The sequence below is a fragment of the Coffea arabica genome, chromosome 4e, assembly GCF_036785885.1.
Source record: "Coffea arabica cultivar ET-39 chromosome 4e, Coffea Arabica ET-39 HiFi, whole genome shotgun sequence".
In the NCBI taxonomy this organism is placed as follows: Eukaryota; Viridiplantae; Streptophyta; class Magnoliopsida; order Gentianales; family Rubiaceae; genus Coffea; species Coffea arabica.
This window is the reverse complement of record NC_092317.1, coordinates 2454075-2469686: the sequence shown is the minus strand read 5'-3', so window position 1 is coordinate 2469686 and position 15612 is coordinate 2454075. Positions and strand designations below refer to the sequence as shown.

Below are 15612 nucleotides of genomic sequence, written 5' to 3'. Positions count from 1 at the left end.
ATTTGAGAATTAATTTGCTTGCAATCGGTCTGCTCCAAATCGATTTTTTTTTTTTTTTTTTTTTTTGGTTTTTGAAAGAGAATTACTCTTGTAAGGTTAACAAATTGTTAATCATCCCGACATCCTGAGTGGGATTCTTTTTTTTTTTTTGGGAGGGGGGTCGTTGCTGATTTCAGATTATTAGATCACTCATTATGCTGCCTCCAATTTGTATGTTGGAGATTGATCTTCCGTGGTTTCAGCCTTTTTTGTGTGGTTACAAGTTATTCGTCTCTACAAATTTGGGCTGAATGTTAGTCGTCTTGCGCATGCCAGAGCCGGACAAGGAAAGGAAATTTTCCGAAAAATCAAAGAAAACGCAATGCAGCGGCGAACAAACCGACCCCATGTTAGCAGCCTCTGCGGTAAATTGACCGACTCACCCCTACGGTTATCCACTTAACGGCCCATCATATCCGGGGTCAAAGTAGGAAATAGGACACTGCAGTGAGGCCCCAATCTTCGTAGCTAAAAAGGTTTACCGACATAACGAGTACGAGTACTTTATCTTTCCCATTGAGAGCGGCGGGGCTCCTCAAAAATCAGCCGACAAATGGAAGCGACAGAGGAAGTAGGAGGGCTTTTAGGTAAAATAATGCCACCCAGGCTGGAAGACGCCGGCCTCGAAGACTGTGCATTGCCACCCGAATCCATCAAGGAAGCCTTTCTAAAAGCCGCCACCGCCGTCCGGTCAATCGTCTCTGCCTCATCCGACGACGAAGGAGCGGAGGGACGTTGCGTGAACGATCCTTGGCCAAAAGTTGAAGGTTCTTCCGACGAACTCGTTGGGATTTCAGGCAGTGTTGATGATTTTCCCGGAGGTTGCCAGACCGAGAAGGGCGGCGGTTTGCCGGATGTGGCCGGTGATGAGGTTTCTGTGCAAGATGCGGAGGAGAAAGTGGATGAGGTGGTAGTTGGCGGGCCCGCTTTGCCCGAGGGTGGAGGAGCTTGTATTGATGGTTTGCGGGGGCTAGAAATTGGAGGGAAGAGTAGGGGTAAAATTGGAAAGAAATTGAGGGATGGTGAGGCTGATAACGTAGATGACGATAGCGAGGAGGAAAAACCTATTTTAGCTGAAGGTTATGTGTAACCAGCCTTGGTTTGGGCCGAAACTTCGTGTTAGATGTCATGTTATTTTCTCTTTTTTCTTATTTACTTGTATTAGGCCAAGTTTTGTACTCCTATCATTTTCGAGTTTGCAATTGCAGGAACGTGGATTAAGTTCAGTATAATATATTGCTTCCATGGGTCCATTGTTTTGACTTTTGTTGTGAATATTTTATCTTGTAAGACTTATGGCTAACTTGAGAGTTAAGGATAGAAAAGAAAAGATGGGAAATACTTTAGGCCTTGTTTGGACAGTCATTTTTCGCCGGAAAATTGTATTGTTTTTCGTGATCACATTTTTCTGATACTTTTTTTTCTTCAAATACATCAAATCGCTACACTAATTTTTTTTTTACAAAAAATTCTAGAAAATGCAATCCAAACGCAACCTTAAGCTCCAAAAGAAAAGAAAAGAAAATATTTTAATATTGTTTGGAAGGTGTAAGTAAAAAAAGAGATGATTTTGAATATGTGTGTGTATATGAATATAAATCTTTTCAATAAACGTTTGAGGACAAAATGGGCATTTAAAAAAGAGGACAAAATGACTAAATGGCTCTATTGCCCTTATAATTTAGGATAATTACAAATCTATATGAAGGAAAAGAATTAAATGTTTGCTAATTACATTAACCATAATTTGGATTGTAAAAAGTTAATTAATTTGCTATCTAAAAATAGAGTCAATATTAGCTGCATCTTTTTAAATTTTTTATATAATTGACAAATAAAAAAATTTAGATGTGATGCAGTTGATAAATTAAAGGATCTAGACATGAGAAAAAATTAAGCCGTTTATAAAATAAATTAACCATAATTTGAAGTGTAAAAAGAAAATCTAATTTGGCATAAAAAGAGGAATCCAATACTAGGCATCATTTTTTCAATTTATGTATTTGATAAATAAAAGGAATCAAATATAAAGAGTTTTCAATTGGGCTATTTTTTTTTAAAAAATTGTGGTAATAGCAAGAATCTTAAGGTATGAAAAAAAAACTGTTTTGTTAAATTTTGAAAGTTGTTATTTTTTGTCATGACTGACGAAAATTTTTTATTGACCATATGTAGTAATGGCCCCATATATAAATTAACAAATCAGATCAAATATTTAATCTAATTAGTATACTAGTTGAGGGGCATTTTTGGTATAAAAAATCTTCTCACATCTAAAATTATTTTTTATTATTGCTTTTTTTTTTTTGAATTGGGCTAAATCTCTTGATTTTGGGGAGGTTAGTAATATTTTTAAAACCTTAGTGACAGGCAGTGAAATTGTTAGAAACCTCAGGGGAGATTTCTGAAATTATACCCCTCAAGAAAATTTAATTTGTTAGTCATTCTCGGCTTTGCTCTCCACTGGGCGGAACACTTTAAGAAGCAGCATTGGTCCAAATCCATATGTCCCTTGAAGACTCGCAAACGACAAAAACGTGTCTTTTCTCTCACTTTCCTTTCTTTCTTCTTTCGTCAAATCACGGCTCCCAAAATAGTGAGGACCATTTCTTTAAATTGAAGTTCAACAAGTTTATTCCAGAACAAGCATATGCTAAAGCAGATCAAACTGATAGTAGGAGTTATCCCACATACGAACTAGTTAATGATTAAAATTAATGGGCATGATTTACACGGTTGAGTCTCAGCAGCTGACTTCAGAAGCGACTTGATTGCATTAATATCCTGCGGGCCGTGCTGAGGCATCTTTCCTTGGGCAGGGGTGGTTAACAATCATATCGTTCAGACCAGTGAACCGTGAATATACTCGAGGATTGACCGTGATGATCAGGCTCAGGGGGCCTACGTCGTAGCTGTAGGTGGTTCCGTATAAGATTGGCTTAGGGTGGTTCTTGAACGCTACTATGAGTACGAGGAGAAAGGTCATCGGTTACGATTATGATATTCGATCTTCCACACTAGTAGTAGTTGAAACGCGAGAGTAACTTCGGTACGGACTTTGGTACTTTATTATTGCTATTCAAGCCCTTATTTGCTGGTTTCCTCAATTGAATTGTACATTAATTCCAAGACCAACCTCTCCAGCAACAGGACAACCACAGAGTTGACAAGGACAATAGTGAAAAACACAGATTTGGTGAGGATTGAGGAAGGATATCCTGAACAAGAAGACTCTGTGGACGACCAAAAAAAAGCACCAATAAAGAGTTGAACGGAAAGGGCAACGCAGATCACAGGTCCGGCACCTCTATCCATGTAGAGCTTTTGGCATATTTATGCTTGCCCACTGACTGGGTGTCCTCTTTGGTATTCTCTCCTAATAGGCCAGGAAAAAGGCAACACCTTGCGTGTAGGCTCTCTCAGGTAGTCTGGGATCCTTGCGTGTGACTCGTTGCCTGCAATCAGGTTTGTTTGGTTGATATCTCAATTTAATTGACTTTGGTTTGAGATGGAGTGCAATATCTTGGTAGCTTAATTTTCTATTTTTCCATTTCTGAGTGTAATATTTTGTGCAGAGATAAACGTCGCAGCAGAAAACTAGGATGTCTAAGAAGAGTCAGATGAAATGGAAGAACTTGAGACCAGTTGCTGGGGTTGCGATAGTTTATCTTGTAGCTGCGGTGGTAGTTTCAGCAGAACACATACCGGAGCAGGTTATTTCAGAAAATAATGGGACAGCCAAAGTGTATGCATCAAATTATTTGTGGCAAAATGGTGTAATGAATTATCGTCATGTTTGGCCTGTAAGCTCATTTTCAGTCAAATTTGTTCTCCGGTGATTTGGAAATTATTGTTTGTCTTCTAATTGTTGATAGTCGTAGATACCATTTAAAGCAAATCAGCTTATTATATTTGAGTACTTGTTTATACGATTAGCAATCTGTGGATGCTTGAGGTATTGAATTTAGTTTGTTAAATTTTAATTTAGGAGATGAAGTTTAGCTGGCAAATTGTGGTTGGCACAGTAATTGGTTTTTTTGCGGCTGCTTTAGGAAGTGTTGGAGGCGTTGGTGGAGGCGGGATTTTTGTGCCCATGCTTGCTTTGATTATTGGATTCGATCCAAAATCATCTACAGCCATATCAAAGTGTAAGTCTGGATAACCTCCACGAACTGCAGATGTCCAACCATACTTGCCTCAACAGTCTTATTTCTGAAATGATGCTCTGCTAAGTAATTTATCTTGCCTGCATTCAGACAATGCCACCTCTTTGGCATCTGCATATTTAACTTATGTATTTGCTGCCTCACTGTCCTTTGGTCAAGCCTTTTGTTGCGTTCTTTAGGTATGATCACAGGTGCAGCAGGTGCAACTGTTTACTATAATCTCAGGCTCAGGCATCCTACACTTGACCTGCCTATCATTGATTACGATCTAGCTCTTCTTTTCCAACCAATGCTAGTGCTTGGGATCAGTATTGGAGTTGCTTTCAATGTGATTTTTGCTGATTGGATGGTTACAATTCTTTTGATCATTCTCTTCATAGGTAAATAACCTTTTTATGTGGCACCATGTCTTTGTTTTCCTAGAGTTAAAGATGGTCATCGGTCTTTCTGTTCTGTAGGCACATCAACTAAGGCATTCTTGAAGGGTGTGGAAACATGGAAGAAAGAAACAATAATGAAGCAGGTTGTGTCTTCTCAGCTAATTACTACAAGTATAACATGAATGGCTTAATGACTGACTGATTGTTCCTTGCTTTTGGTTTCCAGGAGGCTGCTAAATTCTTGGCATCCGGTGGTGAGTTGATTTCTTCTTTTAATTAAATCTAATAAAGTTCTTCAAGTGATCCTGATTAGCTGCTTTGGACGATGCCACAACCTGAAATCAGGTACTAGTGATGAACCAGTATCCTACAAACTTTTACCTGGTGGACCAAGTGGCAGCATTTCAATAAAGCAAAATGTGATTGAAAAATCAGAGGTGATGAATGTTTAAGCCAGATATAAACTGTGGGAAAATCTTGGCTTTCTGTGTTCATCTTTGAACTGTATTGTCCCAGGTCTCAATTCTTGACAATGTCCGTTGGAAGGAGTTCTGTATACTCATCGGTGTCTGGGGAAGTGTACTTTTTCTTCAGATTACCAAGGAGGTCAGTTAAGTTCATGCTTACTATCGACAAGCTTGTCAGTTCAGCATTTCTTTTTCTGAATTTGTGCGTTCATGAACTGAATCTGTGTTTTCAATTTTTTACAGGAGTACACCAAAACCTGTTCCACGGCATATTGGATACTGAACTTGTTGCAGGTACTGTTGGTGACCACAATTCAATTGAGATAATCTTCATTGTGGCAACTGCCCAGTGCAGTATTCGAGGGGTGGGTTGATTGATCAAGGATCTATTGCAAAATTGCAGGTCCTAAGATCAGAATCCCTCTTCCTGACCCCTGTCGGGGGTATGGTTGCCTTTACTAGTTTCAAAAAAAAAGAAAAGAAAAGGAATAATGCGCAGTTTTTAAATTAATGGACAACAAATATCTTTTGATTTTAGATTCCAATCGCCATTGGAGCATCCGCATATGAGGCCATTGGCTTGTATAAAGGAAAAAAGGTGATTGCATCCAGGGGTCAAGCAGGAGCGGATTGGAGCATATACCAACTGGTTCTTTGTTGTTTATGTGGAATTTTGGCTGGTATAGTTGGTGGCCTGCTGGGACTTGGTGGAGGGTTTATTTTGGGTCCCTTATTTCTGGAGCTTGGAGTTCCTCCTCAAGTGTCAAGTGCTACTGCCACTTTTGCCATGACATTCTCCTCATCCATGTCGGTTATTCAATATTACCTTTTAAGACGTTTCCCGGTGCCATATGGTTAGTGGTCCGACGTATCCTTCTAAGCTCTAAATGGATGTTTTTATGTCTTGCAGTGTAAATATTTTAGCAAGTGATCCATATTTCTGTGTTGCAGCGGTATATTTTGTGAGTGTGGCTACAGTAGCTGCCCTCGTAGGGCAACATGTGGTACGAAAGATGATTAGCGTACTAGGGAGAGCTTCTCTGATCATTTTCATTTTGGCTTTCACAATTTTCGTGAGCGCAATATCATTGGGCAAGTATCATACCTTTGTTATTTTCATGGTTTCGTAGTTATGGACGGGTTTCTTACATCAAGTAGCGGAACTTAATGAATGAGCATTTTCTTTCTGCAGGTGGGGTTGGCATACCAAACATGATCGACAGGATTGCAGGAAAAGAGTACATGGGTTTTGACGATATTTGTGCATATGATTTCTAGTGCTGAACCACATGAGAGCCGCGGCTCGGGTGTTGTTATTCTCCCCAATAGTGTTGGGCTGTGTCTTGTCCTCTTTGATAGCTTTAACTTATTATGTCCATAGTACAATGTAGCTTTCTCCCCCTACTGGAATTTGTAGTTTTGTAACTCATTTTCTAAGATTGCTGTTTCACTTTCATACTTCAAGAATTTTTTAGTTTTCATATTGGCAACTTTCAAGGACTGACATTAGCCCTTGTTCAGAACTAAATTGTACAACATTAATGTCTACATTTTCACAAGTAACCGCTCTTTACGAATTGGAGGAAATTGACAAAACAAGACTGAGAAATATATTGTCCTGTATATTATATCAATGAAACTCATCAGCTTGAGCAACCAAAGAGCATTTGGAAAAAGAACTCTCCAGTCCAGTATAATTGCTATGCATGATTTGCCGGCCATATTCTTTCTCAAAATCGAGTATGACCATGCTCTACAGCTCATCCTTTGAAATGTCATCCTGGTTCTTTAGGTGTTTGTTGATCAGGGACGCTAACTCCTTGGAGCCAGATTTTGTAGAAAATCTAATCTGCATTGAGAAAGCCAATTTCAGTGAAAGAAGGTTAAAAGAGCAGTTATATGAGTGGTAGTAATGAAACATGTCCATGATGTAAATACCGGGTTTTGCTTGTCCTTGGAGGTGTAGAACAACAACGTTGGATATTCTTCTACCTGCAAGAATCGCACTTTTAAGGACTGTATCGGCAAGGCTTGTTTTAGATACGGCTTGTAATCACCAGGATTCATATCAATACCTCTCTTTACGGTTCTAACTACTGTATCTCTCTCTCTCTCTCTCTCTCTCTCAGTTATAAACAGTTCCAGGAGAACATCACATGGAGTTCCTATCAATGAAAATGCAGATTGACTTATGCAACACTGCTTGTAAGAGATGCACGTAGGAAAGGCTTTTCTATTCTACAAACATACTTTGATCACCTAAGTGGTGTTTGATTTAGTATGTGCAAGTTTGTTCTAGTATTTCTGGAGAATTAAAATGGAATCATTAAAGACTCCTGCATAAGTTACTAATCATTTTTAAACTTGCAAAAACATATTTGTACCTGTAGCTTTGGATGTTCGTTCTCTGAAGCATCAATCCTTGCAAAAACTAGGTCTTCCAATCCCCTGAAATGTTTGGCCAACTTCTCCATTTGCTTGGTGGTTGCTTCGCAGGTTATGCACCATGGTGTATGTACCTAAAAATGGCCATGGCTACAGAAAGTGAAACTTCTCTGCTATGAAGATTTAAACTTCAAAGATTCTATCCAACATTCTAGAAATCGAAAATGACTGCAAAACTAACAAGATTGCTCCGGATAAAATTATAGCATTAAATACACAAAGCTAGAGTGGGGCTAACCAAGTAAAATAAGAACTTCTAACCTCTAAAAGAATATTCTTGGGGCTTCGAAGAACCAAATCATCAAATGTCTTGCCAACAACAGTCAATATACTGGCATCCTTCTGAAATTTTCACAATTTGAGATATGTTTTTCCCGTTAGATAAAGGATTTTATAGGAAATGGAGGAAATGAACATGAGAAGCAGTTAAAGAAACAAAATAAAATTGTGAGACTCAATAAACATAAAGCATACACTTAAAAGAATTCAAGAATGATGAAACTCAATGAACTTGATTCTTACAGCCCTCAAACTGAGGCCATGCTCCTCAATTCGCTTAACCAGACATTAGAAAATTCACAGAGCTGGTTGGGATGCATAATTTGAATCAGGGTAAATGCAGAATACATAAATCAAAGTTACAAAACCATAACCTTCTAGGATTTTAGAACAAGGCAGTAAGCAAAATCTAACTATTCGATGTGATATATTACCACAAAACTCACATTATCAGGGATTGGCTGCGACTTGAAGAATGGTGACAATGTTCCATGAAAAAGCCCCAAGCAAAATTCCTAAAATGCCAATAGAGTTGAATAACTTCTCTCATGAAATTAATATATTTCAGAAGGCAATGAAATAGAGCAAAACTTTTACTTCTATTTTTGTTGGTGTAGGATCTGACTCCAACAGATACTTGAAGCTGTTGTTGTAATCAAAAGCTGTCACCTGCAAATTTGAGCAAAAGATTATGTTTGCCTCAGCAAAAGCAGCTGAGAGTACAGAATTGCCAACTTGAGTGAACACCAAAAGACTGATAATAGGAAACTAACAACTATATCTTCTGAATCCTCTAGACCAAATAAAGTGAGGAAGGGCTTTGCAAGGTTGTCTTCTTTGATATCTACGAATATCAACATTATCTGCACACGACATGATGCTCAAGTAGATTAGATGATAATAATGGAAAGGGATCCCCAGTGGTTCCTTTGATCAGTTATCAACCTTTAATTTGAACTTCCTAGCAACTTCTTGCAAAGGTTCAGTGAGTTTCTTCAAATCATCAGCTTCAGCAAAAATATACACCTGGGAGAAATAGAGGCAGGTTAACAAATAGTGATTGGCAGCAATATCAAAATATCCAAACGAAGCAATTCAGGCAGAGAAGAGAACAATATGAACATACAAAGACGCAGACATCTATTTTTCTTTCTTTATCTTCCTATTTTTTTAGACCAAGAATTTGAGCCCAAGATGATATTAAAACAAGATCAAATATGCTGAGTGTAAGAGAAAGGAAAATAAAAGAACTAATAAGGGAATCATTTATAAGCAACAGCAACCTGGAGCTTCTTTGTGCTGGAGTATACTTGGGCAGAATTAAATTCAGTCAGTACAGTAATTAGGGGGAACTTGTTATTGTCCAAAAATTGCAAGATCCCATCTACATTAAAGGTGTCCTCTGCAAGCAACAAGACATTCTTGTCAAATATAAATCTGATAGGATATTCTGGCATAATGTAGACAAATTCCTAAAGCACAGAAGAGAACCATAGCATCATCTGCACGTCAATGTAGACTAATCAAAAAATAGAAACATCGTAACGCCACTTAACATTGCTTTAAGCTTATAAAGAAAGAGTCAAACTGCAATAAATACATAATCAAACCTTAATTTAAAAAAGAGATATCTATCCCTAAAAACCAAGAATGGTGGATGGGAGGCCTAGACAATGTTTAGTGACACAAAAAGGTACTAGTTAATAAGAACCTTATGCAAATACAAGGTTTAGTGCATTTGAATCATGAGCTTACCATATGTAGTGTATCTCTCCGGTTCATTTTTAGTTAGGCCAAGGAAAGGATAAGTATGCCTAGCATCAGGAAACAGAACTTTGGCAATTTCTGGGCTGCTTGTTTCAATAAACTGAATTTCATTGTCAGATGTTGCTGCCTTGACGAACTCTTCATAATCAGGCCCCTGATCATGAAGGGTAGTTAGTTACGCAAAGATAGAGGATATATGCATCTGACCCAAGTAATTGGACTTTAGATAACAACTTTCGCTTCACTGCTAATTCAATTTTGGTCAACACATGCATGATACTGTAGAAATCTTGTCTTTTCTATATTTCATATACAAATAATAGAATAAAAACCAAGAAACAAATGTAAAGAAGACATAGAAATGGGAAAGTTTTAACATGAATACATTAGAAATTGCATAGAGGAATGTGCTTCTGTTTCTCCAATGAGGACAATAAAAGTCTTTATATTCAGTAACATGTACCAACATATACCTCTTGCATGTCAAATGGCAAAAACAATTCAAGCAATTCCGTATATGAGAAGGTACCATGCTGCCAAAAAGACATTAGCTGACGAAGTATCACTTGTCCACTCAATCTCCAAATAAGGACCAGTGGCTTCACCAAATTAGGGCTAAGAGAATCTAGAAACACATTGGATGATTATATTTAAGCATGGACACCCATTCTTTGTTTACTTTTGTGCAGCCAGCTTTCAAGTATCACATTCCTAACAAATTACTCACTCACAATAAAAAATTTGGTCCATCATTTGGCATTTCCACATTTATTCAAGGTAGACATAAACAACTAGCCTTTAAGACTTTAAAATTAGAGTCTGCATACATACATACGCCGGAAGTTAACTTGCTTGGACTCTTATATGTGCTAGCCAAGTATTCTCTCTACCATGATGTCAGCGTACAAAATTTGACAGATAACCAGGAAGTAGGATAATGTCCTTCGAAAACAACAGTAATGTAATAGCAAGCATTTCACATACCTCAAAATTTTCAAACAGCCCAACTACAAATGTTGAATGCTTCTTCAGAAACTCATTTGCCTCAGTAAGTGAGCTAATTCTAATAATAGGTGAACCAGTCCTCTTTCTAGCCCAGATCACAATTTCTTCCCTGATTGAAAATCATTAAGATCAGATAACAAAATGCACATGTGAATATTGTAAAGCATGCAAACATTTCTCCCAAATTTAAACTAGCAAACATACGCAAAACACGCGCAAATTGGCAAAGCCAAATGGCAGTGAGAGAATGCTTACGAGGTGAATCCGCCAGAATAAGGTTGAGAAGTGCCATTTACAAACAAAAGGAGAGTGGGGAACCCTTTGATGCCAAGAGTTGAAGCAGCTTTAGGATACCTTTCAGCGTCAAGCTTAGCCATTAAAAGGGAACTCCCTAATTCCTTCAGAGCAGTTGCAGCCTCAGCAAACCTTGGCATTAGCTCCGCACTCCTCATACACCAAGGGGCATACCCAAGAACCAGCACATACTCATTTTCATCTACCACCCTCTTGGCATAATCACTATTCAGCTCAAGCACAATTCTCTGAGCTTTGCTCAAAACTTGAGCCCCGGATGGTTTATCTTTAGTTTCACCATGAACCCCATCTGGGTTCTGTTCTACATCTGCTTCTTCATCCAAAGCAATCAGTTCTTCAAGGGCTTCCATGTCTTCGCCATCTTCTTCATCAGCTGGGGTGGACTGGGAGAATACTACTCTGATGGAGAAAAAGCTCAGTGAAAATAGTAAAATAAGGGAGAAAAGGATGAATCTTGAAGTGTGTTTTGGTGTAGGCATCGGTAAATACTCCCAATCTTTTATACACTAAAGATTGTAGCTTTGCGGATTCAAAGCAAGAAAGTTTGTAACTAGAGAGTGAGATCTGTGTATGTGGTGATGGGGCGACTGTGGTTTAGTGAAATACTGCAAAGATGGGTTGGTAATTCAGTGTTAGCACAGCTTACTGGAAGGAAACCTAGGGAAGGGGGAACTCGGAAAGGGGTCCTGTTATGGGGGCTGAGCTGAAATAGCTGATTGGTAGTGGCCGATTGCAGAACATACGATACCATTGCTTTTAAGCCTTTTATATGGAACGTCAGTCACGCCGCTGTTAACTCTTTCGATCTTCTTTTGCAGTTCTAAATTAGAGTTATTTTCCCTATATTTGGATTAGTCAATGTAATTGGTGAGGACATTTTATTCTCATTTTCTTATTGGTTGAAGAGGGGTGGAAATCGAAATTGTTTTCAAACCAATTGATGTGTTCGAGATCTTACACGGTGATTTGAAAGCAAATTGAAGAGGTATAAAACCCAAAATTCACTAGACTAGTTATTTTATCACGAGGTATGAAAATGGAAGAATCACTCCTAAAAAGTCTTCATTTTTATTTCATTATTTTTCTTACTGGTGCAGTAATTTGGTGACTGCTGCGCTGAGCTTTAGCAAAATGCATTTGAAGCGGAGAAGAAGATGGCTTGAAGCGAGCAGGGAAATTCGCATGTTTAGCCCCTTGATTTTGCACTTGAGTACAGCCAGTTGTTCAGGAGGATGGCTCGATTATGAGTCCAAACTTATGTCTCATATTCATTTTCCTCAAACATTCTAAACTCCAAAGAAATTGGCAAGTGAAAGCTATCAATTCTGGAACTTTTGACACTCTTAATTTACTAGGCATGTAGTTATCAACTCTGACGAAAATAAAGATACATCCAAAATATTCCACTAATTATCCATCTGCATTGAACAAAACTCGTCACAATTGCAAGATGTACAAGAAAGAACTATGAGCAAGCCTAGCTTTCAAACTTCCTCTTGAAAAATCCAAATCAGTCTCGGGTAATATTTGTCCAATTTGAAGATAGAGATGTACATGCATTACTTATTCTTAGCTCGCACAATACTCAAAACACCGGAGCATTACAAAACTAACCAGTTACACAGCTAAGGATATACTATACTAGTATCTTCTCTCTTTATGATATCTCAAAGCTGAAATCCCGACTTTCTTGGGACAGAGATGACAGAAGCTGGACAATCCGAAGCAGCAGAGCCATTGCAGTGGAGGAGAAGTGGAGTTCCTGGTCAGCTGTAAACACATGAATCCTTGAGAAACTTGATTGGTTTGGAGATTGTGGAGTCAATGACCAGGGAGCAAGAAACGTGCCTTCGATGCTTAGTCCTCACCAATTTCCCCACAACGTCTCCTCGTGAACGAATCCAAAAATCTAATGTCAATGGAACCCGAACCACCCCATTAACTGATTCTACTAAATTTGATCCAGCCCCATATAGAGGAACTTTAGTCCCTTCAATATCGACCAACACAGTACGATGGCTCTTTCTTGGCTGATAATATTTCTTCATCTGCATTCAAAGAGGTCAAACGATTTGATGCATTATATTCGAAGGGAAACAAACAAATCCATTTTTACATCGTGAGCAGTCAATAGGCATCTCAAATTCTTCTGAAAGCCAAACGTTTAGAAAAGATGACAAGTTTTTGCTGATACTGTAATATACTCAAAGTAGTAGGTATTGAATTCAGATTTGCCTTTTCAAGCTCTTATACATAGTTGAGTGACAGATTGATATGCAATGAGATGAGCATCTCTATCCACAATGCAGAGCATGGAAGATTGTAAAGAATTGACAAATAACTGGTTGGGAAAAAATTCTGCAATCATTACTTAATTTGTCTCCTCAGACACGACATGATATGTCAATTCTTGGTAGAATTGATTGCCTAATGTTTTGGAAAGTTCGGAGAGATTAGAAGAGAAATAGGAAGGAAAGAATAATTACCTCAGCAGTTGCCACAACAATATCTGAATAGATAAGATTGACAGGCGAGGAGCTGACATGAATACCATAGAATGTAGCAGGATTGTATATGGCCATCCTCAATGTGCCATTGACCGTAAACATTTTTGTAGGTACTCCTGTGAAATCTGAACCCGATCCCATGTACACGTTATGTACTACCAAGCTCTGCAAAGAACATGAAACATGCAAAATTGATCTTCAGCCAGAGAGTTTTAGAAAGTCTAGCTGTATGCAGCATTTCAACTTCTTTGGAATATGATGGCCACCAGGAAATGGAATATGGAAGTACAAATGGTGGTGACAGAAATGGTCTTATGGTACTTATTATTTTCTGTCTCAGAACTGAAAATTTGCCATCTAATGCATTTGGGAACACGAAATTTTACAGGACTCTAATATGATTGCAGGACGGTACATTTCACTCGCCCATGGCATGAAAGTACAATTATGTTCCTCTAATTTCTTACATTGCAAATATCTGGATGATTCAGCGTCTGAACTCTGCATTGGCAATTTAGATCCCGACTTGACAATTATCGTTAAACAGTTAAAGAAGGATAACAACTCAAACACAGTTATAAATATGTTTGTCCGACTAAAGTTTAGCCATTTGTGCTATATTTTTTCAGAAAGATGTACATTCAGAATTTGGGAGCTCAGAGAGACAGAGTGTGTGTGTCATTAGTATATGTGCTTTTTCAGCTCATTTTCTGTTATTGCTCAACATTAAACAACTCAACAAGGACTTGAATGCTAGGAGCAACACAAATCAGCGAACACATGCTTACCTTCACACTAACCTCAGCTCTGTAATTCCGTCCAGCACCCCATATGATGAGGCAAAACACGGTAAAAAGTACAATAAACCCGCAAAGAGCCATCAGAGCCTGAAACCGTCTGGTAAACCCCTTATCATCATCAAATTCGTCATACTTCCCTTCTTCTACGATCACATTACACTCAGGCCACCCCTTGTCATTTCTCTTTCTGCCTCCTTTCCTCCCTGAGGAGGACCTAAAAATCCCAGAAAATCGACTAGCAGAAGAGTTTCTGGAGTGGCGGCCAAAGGAAGGGTGTGAAGGAGACTCCATTGGACTATTAAAACTGGGAGTGGGCTGCATGGATGCAGACTTGTCTCCATCATTAGAGTCTCTTGAAGGACTCTGTACAAAATATACAGGCCTTTTTGGAGATCTTGAAGGGGATGACGGGGCTAAACTTGTTATATCAGATTCTGATTTTGCGTGCAGCATCTTTTTCACAAGGACTATAAATCAAGAATTCAAAAATTGGGCTGCCTTAATTCGTTAAAAACGATTTTTTTAAAAAAAAAATCAAAGAGTAAAGCAAATTCTCTGAACTTCAGGCTGAATTGGTTGATGGGAAAGAAAATACTACCTAATGGCATAAAAAAAAAACCACCAAAAACAAGCTCAAACGCATTGCTGAAACAACAGCAAAATGTTTGCTTTTTTCAGAAATGTTACAAAGAGGAAGATAAAGAACTTAGCTTGAAAGCCTTGATGAATTGAAACCAAGAACCGCAAAGCTTTTCACTGTCTTGTCTTCCAGTGTGCGTACTATGTGTTGCAAGTCATGAACTCATCATCATCATCATCCTCAGCGGTGGAGTTGAGTTCAACTCAGTCATATGCATGAGCTGTTTTTAGTGGCGGCATTGATTTTGATACATGTACTGCCAAGAAAGATGAATACCACCAGCGCTAGACTAGAGGGGTTAAAACAAAAAAAGAGCGGCCACAACCGCAAAGACAAACTAGAAAATAAAAGCCGAGTAGCTAACGAGGCTGGCACCAGAGCTGAGAGTGAAGGGAAGTACTAAAGGGCTAATCAAAGAAAGTTGGTTCGGAAATAAGTGTCGGCAGCCAATTGTCGTTGTCAGAGGAGGGGCCGAACTCGGAATACATATTCGTAACTACTCTTGTGGGATTTCTTTTCATTTTTTTTCGTTTTGGGACCATTAGCGGAAACCCAACCAAAGATTCTTGAGTTCAATTATTCAATAATTATCTGAGTAACGGAAAGAACAATTAGTCAAGAATCAAAACGAAAATGTGTTAAATACCATCGATTCTTCACCGACACAGCGTCTTCTATTCGTTGAAATTGGAAACTGCTGCAGTTTTCTCACTCTTAATTGTGGTGCTTAATTTGCCTGAGAGGGCAACTCAGTTGCTAAGTACGCTCGATCATGGCTGCAGTTTCTCTTGTGAGTAAAGGT

At 38.5% G+C, this 15612-nt stretch overlaps 4 protein-coding genes across 5 annotated transcripts; 2 read left to right on the top strand and 2 right to left on the bottom strand.

The window, feature by feature from the left end:
* The first annotated feature begins 592 nt into the window (after nt 1-592).
* On the top strand, nt 593-1129 carry LOC140005823 (uncharacterized). The gene has a single exon (XM_072046783.1). The coding sequence runs from the start codon at nt 593-595 to the stop codon at nt 1127-1129; it is 537 nt and encodes a 178-aa protein (XP_071902884.1).
* A 2039-nt stretch (nt 1130-3168) lies between these two features.
* LOC140005898 (sulfite exporter TauE/SafE family protein 3-like) lies at nt 3169-6533 on the top strand. Of its 2 annotated transcripts, XM_072047112.1 has the most exons (13): nt 3169-3335; nt 3423-3504; nt 3615-3842; nt 4028-4187; nt 4385-4585; nt 4664-4728; nt 4812-4839; nt 4931-5022; nt 5102-5191; nt 5296-5346; nt 5591-5906; nt 6004-6144; nt 6245-6533. In XM_072047112.1, the coding sequence occupies exons 3-13, from the start codon at nt 3642-3644 to the stop codon at nt 6328-6330; spliced, it is 1431 nt and encodes a 476-aa protein (XP_071903213.1). In that variant the 5' UTR covers nt 3169-3335; nt 3423-3504; nt 3615-3641; the 3' UTR covers nt 6331-6533. The 2 variants fall into 2 exon arrangements, with proteins under 2 accessions (XP_071903213.1, XP_071903214.1); XM_072047113.1 differs by lacking the exon at nt 3169-3335 and having other exon boundaries at nt 3362-3504.
* A 69-nt stretch (nt 6534-6602) lies between these two features.
* Nucleotides 6603-11657, bottom strand: LOC113742431 (protein disulfide isomerase-like 1-6). The gene is made up of 12 exons (XM_072047111.1): nt 10804-11657; nt 10528-10657; nt 9532-9697; nt 9060-9178; nt 8722-8802; nt 8550-8639; nt 8374-8445; nt 8223-8291; nt 7759-7839; nt 7437-7571; nt 6991-7044; nt 6603-6901 (listed from the first exon to the last, which is right to left on the bottom strand). Exons 1-12 carry the CDS (start codon nt 11340-11342, stop codon nt 6806-6808), a joined length of 1632 nt encoding a protein of 543 aa, XP_071903212.1. The 5' UTR covers nt 11343-11657; the 3' UTR covers nt 6603-6805.
* A 605-nt stretch (nt 11658-12262) lies between these two features.
* LOC140005902 (uncharacterized) lies at nt 12263-15173 on the bottom strand. The gene is made up of 3 exons (XM_072047119.1): nt 14159-15173; nt 13350-13535; nt 12263-12911 (listed from the first exon to the last, which is right to left on the bottom strand). The coding sequence occupies exons 1-3, from the start codon at nt 14621-14623 to the stop codon at nt 12630-12632; spliced, it is 933 nt and encodes a 310-aa protein (XP_071903220.1). The 5' UTR covers nt 14624-15173; the 3' UTR covers nt 12263-12629.
* Between the last annotated feature and the right edge of the window lie 439 nt (nt 15174-15612).